General features: G+C 39.3%; 1 protein-coding gene across 1 annotated transcript in view; it reads left to right on the top strand.

Moving 5' to 3' along the window:
* MAMDC2 (MAM domain containing 2) overlaps window positions 1-11,286 on the top strand; it is a 233,989-nt gene extending 222,703 nt beyond the window's left edge. The window contains exons 12-14 of the mRNA XM_006894405.1: window positions 3,381-3,640; window positions 10,991-11,075; window positions 11,222-11,286. Coding sequence (XP_006894467.1) covers window positions 3,381-3,640; window positions 10,991-11,075; window positions 11,222-11,286 — 410 coding nt within the window. The remainder of the gene's footprint in view (window positions 1-3,380; window positions 3,641-10,990; window positions 11,076-11,221) is intronic.
* Window positions 11,287-12,833: the final 1,547 nt, after the last annotated feature.

The following is a 12,833-nucleotide window of genomic DNA, read 5'->3' as shown; positions in this document are numbered from 1 at the left end:
TAAGTATCAGAAAGCTGGACAATGACTAGGGATGATAGAAAGAGAATTGATGGCTTTGAGCCATGGTGCTGGAGAAGTGTGTTGAATATACCATGGACTGCTAAGATTACAAACAGGTTCATCCTGGGGAAGGTGAAAACAGGCTGCTCCTTGGGAGCAAGGATTCAGAAGCTCTGTCTGACATACTTTGGACATGTTGCAAGAAGGGACCAATCCTCGGAGAGGGGTATCATGCTTAGGAGGGTAGAGACACAACACAGGAGAGGAAGTCCCTCAATGAGATGAATTGATTCAGTGACTAGAATAAAGGAGGTAGGAGTGTCAGAGAAAATAAGGATGGTTCAGGATAGAGCATGGTTCAGAGATGTTGTGTATAGGGTCACTATGAGTTGCAAGCAGTTCGATGGTACATAACAACAACCAACAGCAGTATTTCCTTGCTCTTCTGAGGTCGTTTTCCTGGTCTGAGTATAGATTTTCACATGAGCACAATCAAGTGTTTCTGGGATTCCCATTCTTCTCAAGGTTAGCCACAATTTGTTGTGATCTACAAAGTTAAATGCCTTTGCATAGTCAATGAAACACAGATAGACATTGCTCTGATGGTGGTGGTGGTGGTTGTTATGTGCCGTCAAGTTGCCTGTGACTCATAGTGACCCTGTATACAACATCTCTAAACCCTGCTTTGCTTTGTGCCAATCTCACTTTCTCTGACACACCTACCCCCATTACCCCAGTCACTGAATCAATCCACTTATCGAGGGTCTTCTTCTATTGCACTGTCTCTCCACCCTTCCAATCATGACAGTCCTCTCCAACGACTGGTCACTCCTTGCAACATGTCCAAAGTATGTCAGACAGAGCTTCAGAATCATTGCCTCCAAGGAGCAACCTGGTCTCTCCCTCTCCAGGACGAGCCTGTTTGTTCTCCTAGCAGTCCATGGTATATTCAATACTATTCTCCAGCACCACAGCTCAAAGGCGTCAATTCTCCCATTGTCCCTAATTGTTGTCCAGCTCTCTGATACATAGCAAGTAATTGCAAATACTATGGCCTGGATCAGGCACTCCTGAGTCTCCAGACTGACATCATTGCTTCTCAGTTCTTTGAAGAGGTCTCAACAGCCGACTTTTCCAGTGGAATTCATTTTTTAATTTCCTGGCTGCTGGTACCAAGCGTATTCACTGTGGAGCCAAACAAACTAAGTTGTTAACAAACTCAATCTCTTTACCACCTATTACGATGCTGCCAATCTGCCCAATGGTGAGAGTCTTTGTTTTCTTGTTGTTGAGCTTCAATCTATATTGAAGGCTGCAGTCTTTGACCTTCTGTAGCAAGCGCTTCAGGTCCTCTTCTGTTTCAGCAGTGTTGTGTCATCTGCATAAGGAAGATTATTGAGCTTCCTCCAATCCTGACATTCTTCCTCTGTTACTCTTTGCTTTCTACTAAGATCCATCTGGCATTGTCAATAATGTCTCTAGTGCCATGACCTCTTCTAAACCCAATTTATGTTTCTGGTAATTCTCTGTTGATGTAATACTGTTCCAATCATTTTTAAAATAGTCTTCAGCATGATTTTGCTTTTGTGTGATATTAGTTATATTGTTCATTAATTTCTATACTGTCAGGTCACTTTTTAAAAAAAAATTCTAGTTAATATGGATCTCTTCCAGTCAATTGGCCAGGTAGTTAGTTGTCTTCCAGAGTTCTTGGCACAACGTGGTGAGTACATCCAGGACAGCATTTGTTTGTTCAGATATGTCAATTGGTATTCCATTAATCTCTGGGACCTTATTTTTTACCAATTCCATCAGAGCAACTTGAACTTTCTCCTTCATCATTATTGCTTCTTGGTCATGTTGTTCCTTGAAATTCTTCTACACCAGCCAATTCTCCTGGCACATATTACTGACTCTTCACTCTAGCAAAAGTTCTTATCTTGCTTTTCACATAGGCTATTATTTCAGTGATGTAATTGTTTAACAATGAATGACGTTCCAGAGAAAGAGGAAACCTTGCTTTGTAGAATAACAAGTTCCTGGCTTTAAATAATTTCAACTTTGCCTATTTCAAGCTCTTTCAAATATAAAGTCGCTTGAAGTTGGAAAAAGTCACACACAGCTAACGTTTGGAAATGTGACAGCTGGCTTCAGTGCTCACCAGTCTTTATGTGCAGACTGATTCTACTCCTGCTGGAAACTCACACGTTATAAAAGGAAGGAAAACAGCTACATCTGTATTTATTTTTTTAAAAAAAGTGGAAAATCCATTTAAGAATATCATATAAACACATATTGAAGAATGAATTAAGAACACAAATTCAGGAAAAAGGACAGGACAAGGAACAATAATCTGAACTGTGTGACACACAGGTACTCCACATGTGTTACTTGATATTCAAGCACTACAGAACAGAAAAGGAGCCCTGATTTTGTAGCATGTTACTTATTGAACTATTAATTGGAAGATCAGTGGTTCAAATCCACCAGTTAGTTCTGGGGGGAAAAAGATGGACAGTCTTAAAGATTATTGTCATGAATTGGCATTTATTCTGCAGCAGTGGGCTTGCTTTTTGGCTTGCAAGAACAGAAATTGCTAACCCTAATTTTAAAATGACTGTAACTTAGGAGGCAATAATTAGTTAGACCAGGATCGCACAGATAGCGAATATTAATACCAAGATTTTAACCATATTTACCACAAAGTCCACTAACAGCGAAAGTGAATGCAAATATTTATGTGTACCAGAAGAGATCCACATTTTGTCACTAATCTATTGAAGGTTAAGAACCACTGATGTGGAGTTCACAGACTTTTAAAAAATGGGCCCCAGGTGTGTACAGCCATATATTATTGTCACATATTATAGGCCCCTTTCCTCTAGACCAGTGTCTGAAAGGTACTACCTATAAACCAGAAAAGATTTTTATATATAAGACGTCATACAAGTGCTATAACCCCACTATATTGTTTATGTCTTTTATATTAAATTTCTTTAAATCACCTTGCTGATCTCACTTTACAGCATATTTATTTCCCTTGGATTATATACAATTCTTTAACATGATAAAATCCTTTATCAATACCTCACCTCCCTGCTGTCAAGCTAGAACTGACCCTTACCTGACCCTCCAGTGTGACAGAATCACAGCAGAGGAGACTGCCCATCCTCCTCCCTTGAAGCCACTGGGTTGGAACTGCCAGAGAGGCTCAGCCTTTGGGTCAGCAGTGCAGCTCCCCGCTGACCTGGCCACCAGGACTCCTTTCATCAGCATGCTAGTCATCTGCTTGCCCTCATTTGTTCCTAGGAATACTATGGGAGAAGAGGATATAGTTTAAGTCCTTTTGAAACAATGCCTGCTTTTGTGTTCCCCTCAAGGCTACTACATGTACATTGAGGCCTCCAACATGGTGTATGGACAGCAGGCCCGCCTCCTGTCCAGGCCGCTGCGGGGAGTTCCCGGAAAACACTGCTTGACCTTTTTCTACCACATGTACGGAGCAGGGACTGGCCTGCTGAGCGTTTATTTGAAAAGGGAAGACAAAAGTGAAGAGTTGCTCTTGTGGAGAAGAAAAGGGGAACAGAGCATTTCCTGGCTCCAGGCACAGATTGAGTACAGCTGTGAGAGGCAACACCAGGTAAGCCAAGAGTGATAATGATCTAGTGAGGGACTGCTTGACAAACCTTTTGATGCTCTCTCTCTATTTTGCTACCAAAGAGAATGTTTTGTTCTTTTTCAGGGTCATAGATGAAAGCCAAGTTTGTTTAAGAGTAAACATCGCCTCTCTATATATTGACTCAGTCTGAGCAGTGACTAGGAAATTAGATGGGCAAAGGAGGAACACTTTGGGTACTTAAGCATAACATGATTTTTAATGACTCCATGATGAAACTATTTTTATCTTGGTACACTGTGGCAAATAGACTTCCACTTGTCCTGTAAATTTCCACAAAGAATCTCCATTTATTCTAAGCATGGTTTTGTGTAGCCCCTTAGCACTGCTGCCTCTTCCACTCAACAGCATCTGTGTGCCTATAAGAATCTTGGCTTTAAGCCATTGATTAAGTGTTTACTGTCCAGAGGAAGTCTTTGAGTGATTGCTGAGTGGTTGGAGGTTCAAGTTTACCCAGAGCTGCCTTCCCAGAATCAGGCCCTAAGGAACACAGTTCTGCTCTAACATACACAGGGTTACCATGCATTGAAGTCAACTCCACAACCAATCTGGTCCAAGGTAAGTTTTAAAAGCTTACTTCCCCATCACTACACTGCTGTGGAACTCCTGGGGGAGGTTGGGTCACACTTTTCTGTATCTCCTCCTGGGGCTTCCTGCTGAAGATATCATCCAAGAGGATCCTGATCGTGAGGAGACTGACTCACCACAGGGATGAGCCTTTACAATTCCAGTAAGTGGAAACCGAGCAATTTACAAAGCATCCGCTATCATTGGATAACCACGGACTTCCCACGTCAACTATGAGGCCAACTCCAGGCAGCTCTAGGGAAGAGATGAAGCTTAGACTCCTGACCGTTCCTGAAATTGCCCAATAGAATTCTCAGATGTGACCTGGTATGAAAAGCCCTGCTTCTACCGCATCCTTTTTTCATCTGGTTCAGTAATGCAATGAAAATCAAGTGCTAGATAAATTCTCAGCTCTCACTGAAATGTTTACATCATTCGTATTGTTAATAACGCTGATGAATACTATGTGTTTTCACCTAAAACCTTTACAACCCACCTCTTCGGGCATTTTTTTGTTATGGAGCTCTCAATCCCAATATTTCCAATATTTTGGGGGAGGTGCACTCTGGTGGCCCAGTAATGAGATACTGCACAGCAATGCAAAGGCACATAATTCAAACCCCCCAGATGCTCTGTGGGAGAAGGATAGGCAGTCTCCTTCAATGCAATTAACTGCCTCTGAAAACTTGCTGGAGGGTTAACGATGAGTCAGTTCCTACTTGACAGCACATAACAACAACAAAAGAATTACCTACCAGTTCTATCTATTAAGTATCCATGTCCAAACAATTAGTATTATGTCCTAACAACTTCATAACCATTTAAAAAAGAATTTTCTTAAATTGAAGGGGAAATATATCATTCTTTTTTTTATTGAGATTTTAATGAAAGTTTATAGAGAACAATGTTGGCTCTCAGGTTTGTTTGTATACTTTTTACTATGTTGAAGAAATTCCCCTCTAATCCTATTTTGTTGAATGTTTTAATCAGGAAAGGGTGTTGGATTTTGTCAAAGGCCTTTTCTGCATCAATTGATAGAATCATGTGGTTCTTGTTCTTTGCTTTGTTAATGTGGTGAATTACATTGATTTTTTTTTTCTACCCAATCTGCTACAGTTTTTCTCTTCAGTGGTGCACTTAAATCATTCACATTCACTGTGATTATTGAGAGGCAAGGTTTTATTTCTGTCATTTTGTTGAGTTCTTTTTGGTGTCATTGCTAGTTGCTTTGGTCCATCCTACTTCCTGTGACACCCCTGTAAGAAGGACATCTCTCAGTGTTTCCTGCCATGCTGGTCTTGTTTTTACAAACTCCCTTGGGTTCTGATTTTCTGGGAATATCTTGATCTCTCCTTCATATTTGATAGACAGTTTTTCTAGGTACAGTATTCCTGGTTGACAGTTATGTTCTTTAAGTGTTCGATATATGCCATTCCACTGTTTTCTTGCTCACATAGTTTCTGCTGAGAAATTGGCATTTAATCTTATTTGCTCTCCCTTATAGGTTATTCTTTGTTTTTCCCTCATTGCCTTCAGAATCCTCTCCTTATCTTTGGCTTTGGCAAATTTGACTATGATACGCCTTGGTATTTTCTTTTGGGGTCTATTCTATATGGTGTTTACTCAGCTTCTTGAATATATATTTTCTCATTCTTCCTTATGCCTAGGAAGTTTTCTTCTAGTAATTCTTCCACAACTTTTTGGTACCTTTACATGCTTCTTTCTGTTCTGGGGTTCTGATGATGTGCGTGTTATTTTTCTTGATGGTGCCCCATATTATTCCTAGATTTTCTTCTTTTTCCTTCCTTTTTGATTCTGCTTTTTTGTTCTAGCAGATCAGTGGTGAACATTCTATCTTCTATTTCACTGGTTCTGTGTTCCATCTCTTAAACTCTGTTCATCTATCTTTCCATCATTTGACAGCATCTGAAACATTGGACCTCATATTTTGGATTGTGATTTCCTATTTTTCTAGAGCCTCTAATACCTCATTTGTTTTATCTGCATTGTTTTGGATTGTCTTTTTAAGTTCCTCCTGGTTTTTCCTTGCAGTGTCCTGTAATTTTTCAAGTTTATCTTTCACCCATTGAAAATATTCAATCATTGTTCTGTTAAATTCTGTGTCAGAAAATTTCATCAGACTCTCTGGCTTCAGGAAATCCATTGATACTGTGTCAGTTTTTGGTGGTGACATCTTGCTTTGGACTTGTGTGGCAGGTGAGATAGCATGCTTCCTATATGACATAGCTATGGTAGAGTTTTTCATGCCTGAGATGATAGCAGGTTCTTGATCTGAAGTCACTGCTCCAGAAGCAGGTTGGCAGCTACCCTGCCTGGGTTTCTCTCTGCCTTCTGACCCAAGGGAGGGTTTGCTTCAGTTTGGTAGAAAAAAGGCCTGTGAAAGCAGTCTCTTCTGTCAGACAACTGCAGCAGCTGGGCCAGCCCAAGGTGTTCTGGGCTACATGCAGTTAGTAGAATGGATGTGAAGAGACGCAAGGCAGAGTGCAGAGACCTGATTGGAAAACCAGGTTTTCCCTTTGAGGACGAGCTCTATCTGTCAGCTCCCTTCTGACTGAGCTTAAGGGGTCCCAGGTGACCCTGCCAAACAGCAGTGACACACACACACAAGGTACCTCACTCAGATTCCAGCATCACTTTCAGGATGTGTCACTCCTGGCACGAGTTGCTCATGGCATGGTGTCATTAGCTCCCAGGGCATGGTGTCTCCTTGGGTGTGGAATCAGTAGCAGTGTCTCCTGGCTTGAGTGGGCAGTGTCAGCCAAATATTTCATTCTTAAGTAACTACAATAATTTTCTTAGAGAATATATTTATCAACAGAGAACAACCAGAAGTACAGACTGGGTTTAGAAGAGGCTGTATGCAAAGTTAGATGGGTCCTGGCTGAAAGCAGAGAGTACCAGAAGAATGTCAATCTGTGTTTCATTGACTATGCAAAGGTATTTGACTGTGTGGATCATAACAAATTATGGCCAACCTTGAGAAGAATAGGAATTGGAATCCAAGAATACCTGATTGTGCTCATACAAAACGTATACTTGGGCCAGGAGGCAGTTGTCAGACCAGAGCAAGAAAATACTGTATGGTTCAAAATCAGGAAAGGAGTGAGTAAGGAATGTGTCCTGTCTCCATACCTCTTCAGCCTATATACTGACCAAATCATTCAGGAGGCTGTCCATAATAAGGAGGAATGTGGCATCAGAATTTGAGGAAGACTCATCAACAACCTTTGTTATGCAGAGGATAAAACTTTGCTCACTGAAACTGAGGAAGACATGAAGCATCTGCTGTAGAAAGTCAAGTACTGCATTCTTCAATATGGATTAAAGCTCAACATCAAGAAAACAAAGATCCTTACCACTGGCCCAAATGGCAGCAGCATGACATATGGAGAAGAGATTGAGATTGTCAACAATTTCAGCTTGCTTGACTCCACACAATTAGCACTCGTGACACCAGCAGCCAAGAAATCAAAAGACAAATTGGATTAAGAAAGTCTGCTGTCAAGGACCTCTCCAGAGTGCTCAAGTCAAAGATGTCAGTCTAGAGACTAAAGTATGTCTGACCCAGTCCATGGTCTTTGCAATTACTTGCCATGCATTAGAGAGCTGGACAATAAATAAGAATGACAGAAGAAGAATTATTGTCTTTGATCTGTGGTGCTGGAGAAGAGTATCGACCATACCATGGATATCCAAGAGAACAAACTGGTGTATCCTTGAGAAGATAAAACTAAGTTTCTCCTTGGAGGCAAGGATTTTGAAGCTCTATCTCACATACTTTGAGAATGTTGCTAGGAGAGACCAGACTTTGGAGAAGGATATGATGCTTGGAAAGGTGGAGGGACAATGCAGGAGAGGAAGACCCTTAATGAGAAGAATTGACACAATGACTGGGGCAATAGGGGCAGGTGTGTTGGAAGCACTGAGATTGGCACAGGATAGGACAGGGTTTAGAGATATTGTACATAGGTTCATTATAAATCACAGGAGATTCAACAGCACATAACAACAACAACAACTCTGTGTGTGTGTGTGTGTGTGTGTGTGTGTACACACATATACCTGCTAGACACTATGCAACTCTCAAACCTTGGAATCAGACTCAATAGTACATGTTCATTTCATATTTCACGTCAGTTGTCAAGTGTACTTGCTTTATCACAGCAACTAAATCCCAAAATGCTCCATAAAATATGATCTGATCAAAAGGAATGTAGAGGACGCTAGTGTTGAAAGGGTGATTGAACTTGAGCTAATAGTTCACACAGTATATATACCAGATATTGAGTATTGTTGTCAGTGCCAGATTACACAATACAAGGTAAACACATATTCATCTGTGCTTATCTACAGTGAATGATTACTTTTTTTTTTTTCTCATCACATCCAAGGTTCTCCTTCTAGGTATAGCTAGCATCTGTCTCTCTTCCAATTCCAATGCAACTTCCTGCAAAATCAAAGTTTCTTTTCAAGTTTACAAACTGTGACAGGGACAGAGTAGACAAGGCAAGCACAGTTGTGAAACTGTTCACTACTTATTAGTAATAAATACAAGTAAGCTATGCTTACCTTGCTCATTAAGTAAACCACCCCTAATTGCTGTGTGTTCCTTGCAATTTTAAACTGTTCTATCATTGCACCCACATAGGTTCACTCACTACTTAAAATTACCTCAAGACAGAGTTTTGGAACAAAGGACATGTAATCTATATTTACTGTATTTAAGGAGAACTGGTAGTGCAATGGTTAAGGCCTGGGCTTCCAACTCATAGCTTACTGGTTTGAGCTGTCACATCTTTCTCCTGCAGTCACTCTGCAGGAGGAAAATGTGGCAGGGTGCTTTCATCTAGATCTACAGCTGTGGAAACCCTGTGGGACTGTCCGATAGAATTCTTCCTAGAAACCCTCTGTCCTAGATAATGAGTTTGATGGGCGTGAGTCTATTGTATTCATTCCAGCCAAATTATCAAGTGTGCATTTGGCCACTACTACACATTTGGTCCATCCAAATGTACAGACTGAAGAATAAGACAGATGATTCATAGAGCTGATATAGTAAGAAGAGAGTTCTGACTAAATAGAATACAAGAAGGAAGTTATCGTGCCATAAAAGGGTTGTCAGCAAAGTATGAAAGAACCTCAGAGGAGATGGTAGTGCAGAATCAAGTCCTTGGCTCTCCCACAGAGGATTCAGAATAAACCTAATTCCATCAAGTCACTTGTCTATTAGACTTTCTATTGCAAACTTGGAAGTCCAAAAACTGCATCTTATGACTGTCCAGAATGCAAAAATGCTTAGCTTCAGTCATCTGTCCTTCCAGCTAACAATGCCAGGACATTTCCTCTTCTTTTTCGCATTTATTTAGATTTTTGTGTAGGACTACTTCCTTAGGATTTTTGTTAAAGTTATTTACCACATACCTGCCACCAAAATTTCCTCAAGATTGTTTCATATGTATATTAATTGTCCCATTTGTATTCTTTGATCTGATTCTATTTCATCAGCTATTTCAGTAGGGAGTCATTTTCTCATTAAATGGTTGAGCAACTGAATCTTCTGGACAGTTTCCATTATTCACAGACTTCCCTAAAGTATTCATTGGCTCACTAACTGTTGTTAGTTAGGCCTGATAACTAGCAGAGTATCCTATCTGTACTCAAAGCTGAACAGTCTCAGAATCTCAAGACAACACTGCTTCCATCTTCTCCCTGGCTTTTGTCTTTCATTTTTCCTATTTAACATAATGAGTGAACAATTGTCTGTTTGATAGATTTAACCAATTCATTTATCCATGGCATGTTGCCATGAGGGACCAGTCCTTGGAGAATAATATTAGGCTTGGAAGGGTGGAGGGACAGCACAAGAGAGGAAGACCCTGAGTGAGATGGATTGACTCAGTGACTAGGGTAATGGAGGTAGGTTTTTAGAGACAATGAAATTAGCTCAAGAAAGAGCAGGGTTCAGAGTTATTGTACATAAGGTTACTATGAGTCACAAGCAATTTAATGGCACATAACAACAACAACATTCATGTATGAATATCTACAATCAGATTCAATTCCTCCACCTAGCATCCTCCTGTGTGATTTACAGCCTCTGAAAACCCGCTGAAGGATCAACTGTGAGTTGACTCTGATTTGATGGCAATGAGTCAGATAGAAACCTAGAGTCCTTTTGAAGATGCAAATAGTTAAGTGTTCACTGTTAACCAAAGGGTTATTGGTTTCCAGTCCATCCAGATGCCCCTCAGAAGAAAGGCTTGGCAAAATAAGTTAGCCATTGAAAACATTGTAGAGCCTGGCTCTGATACATGTGGTGCACTGTGGGTCAGATCTGACTCTACTTCAACTGGGTGGTGGTGTTTTTTTAAAAGACACTTAAGCTTCTGGATCCCTCACAGTCACAGGAACTGGGGATGCTGGGAACAGAGTGTTTTATGTCAGAAGAGTCAATCATGTCCAGAAAGCAAGCATTTCAAGGCAAGAATTTCTGAAAAACAGCCCAATGAGATCTCAGCAAAAAGGGATTTTTCCAAAGTTCCAATAGTTTGTTGTAAATTTCTTTTTACTCTCTAAATTAATAGTAACTCATTTATCTGAATTTGAACTAGTAATTTTGTCTTCTTTTCCTGACTTAAAGAACATCACCCTTCTTGGCTGTACTCCTAACTGGCATTATTTTATCAGAATGACTGTATTGCTAATTTAAACTTCATTACTTTTCAGATCATTTTTGAAGCTGTCCGTGGAATATCAATAAGAAGTGATACTGCCATTGACGATATTAAATTTCAGGCAGGACCCTGTGCAGGTGATGATATTATTCCTAATTACACAGATTTGATAAAAAAGGAATTTTGCAAAATAGTCTCAATTGGGAAAACACAAATTATGTCACTTTCTCCCCTATAGTAAAAAGAGATAAAGCTATTCTTATCTATTTGTTCTTCTGAACAGAAATGGAAGACACATCTCAACAATCCTCTGGATATTCTGAAGACTTAAATGAAATTGAGTATTAAGAAATTAGCTGAATTGGATTAACAAAGTAACAAAAGCTGTATTTCCCTTCAATCAAGATGGAAACAAAACAAATGAATACTGGACAGCCTTAAGATTTGATATGTTATAAAATGACTGGGGAGTATTCTTCTTCATTACTCTTGCAAAAAATACTGACTCAGGGCTTTTTTTTTTTTGTATGACAACTGTTACTAGAAGTACAGGCTGCTGGTTTTGCAGATCATTCATTTTCATGTTGGTACCATGTTAAAAAATTAAACTATAGTCATTTTAAAGTACACAAATAAAAGGCACGATCAAGATGACAGGTGCTTACTTAAGTCTGCATTCAGTGAATGTATTGAGAAGGGAATAGCTCTTGTGGGTTTCTTGTGAATTTCAAGTGTCATAAATAATTTTAAAGTAGATAATGTCAAGTGTTGGTAATAGCTGCAGATTGAATGCAGTTTATCATGGCAACAAGTTGGCTTGAGAAAATAAAGGCTTCATTTTGATGGTTGTCCATAGAAAGAGAATATTAATGTTTAATATTTTACCTTATGTGCTAACAAAGGATCTTTCTTCTTGAATATTCCAGAAAAAAAGTCAGTATTAAGTAATGCTGCATGACATGGAAATGCTGCTTTCCTTTTTTGCCTTCGAACCACTTTGAGAATCACTATGAGCACATGGGTAGATATTGCACTCTTTTTGTAAGACAAGCTTGAAAATGTCTTATGCACGCACATCCAATGATTTTTATGAACGTGTTAAACAATTTTGCTGATTTTTATAATAAATGTTTTGGCAAGGTTTAGAGAAATATGAATTCAAGAAGCAATCTAAATGACAGCTTTCTATTTACATGTTTAGAAATATGTATGTACATTTTTGTGAAAGAGAACAGCTCTTATGAAATCATAAAAAATGCCTAATAAAGAGAAATTTGAAATCTTTCTCCCTAGCAATCAACTAATTTTTACATTCTTTTTCTTTTTTCTTCTTTATGAGAACATCTTTACCATGGAAGTGTAAGCTCTAATATACAGTTGTGCAATACTGTGGGCCTCTACTTGATCACAATTAAATGCTCCTTAAGCCTTTTTATAGGGACCTCTGGTAACATAACCCATAAACTATAGAGAATTTACTGTAAATCCAAAGGCTGGCCCTCTCTCATGGTTTGAAATCACTGGGCACTTTCCTGAGATAAAGATGGGCCATCTCTTCCCATGCAGTTTACAACCTTGGAAACCCACCGGAAGGTCACTTGTGAATCAATTCTGACTTGAAGGTAATAAGTTGAGTAAGTCTTTCATTAGTGACCTGAACACTGTGTGTAAAGCAATAAGCAAATAATTTATTTTAAAAGTATTTATTTCATATAAATAATCATTGAAATATAAATTCCTTAAGGGCAAGGATTCTTGTCTAGTTTGTTTACTTTTTATTATAAGCATCCAGAAGCATGTCCAATAGATGCTCAACAAATAATGAATGAATGAATGAAATAATGCATGGATGTGATTCTAACAACATTCATCCAGATGGAATGATTATTATTCTT

Source organism: Elephantulus edwardii, unplaced genomic scaffold (genome assembly GCF_000299155.1).
Source record: "Elephantulus edwardii isolate Elephantulus edwardi_28Jun2011 unplaced genomic scaffold, EleEdw1.0 scaffold00141, whole genome shotgun sequence".
NCBI lineage: Eukaryota > Metazoa > Chordata > Mammalia > Macroscelidea > Macroscelididae > Elephantulus > Elephantulus edwardii.
This window is presented reverse-complemented; position numbering and strand designations above follow the sequence as displayed.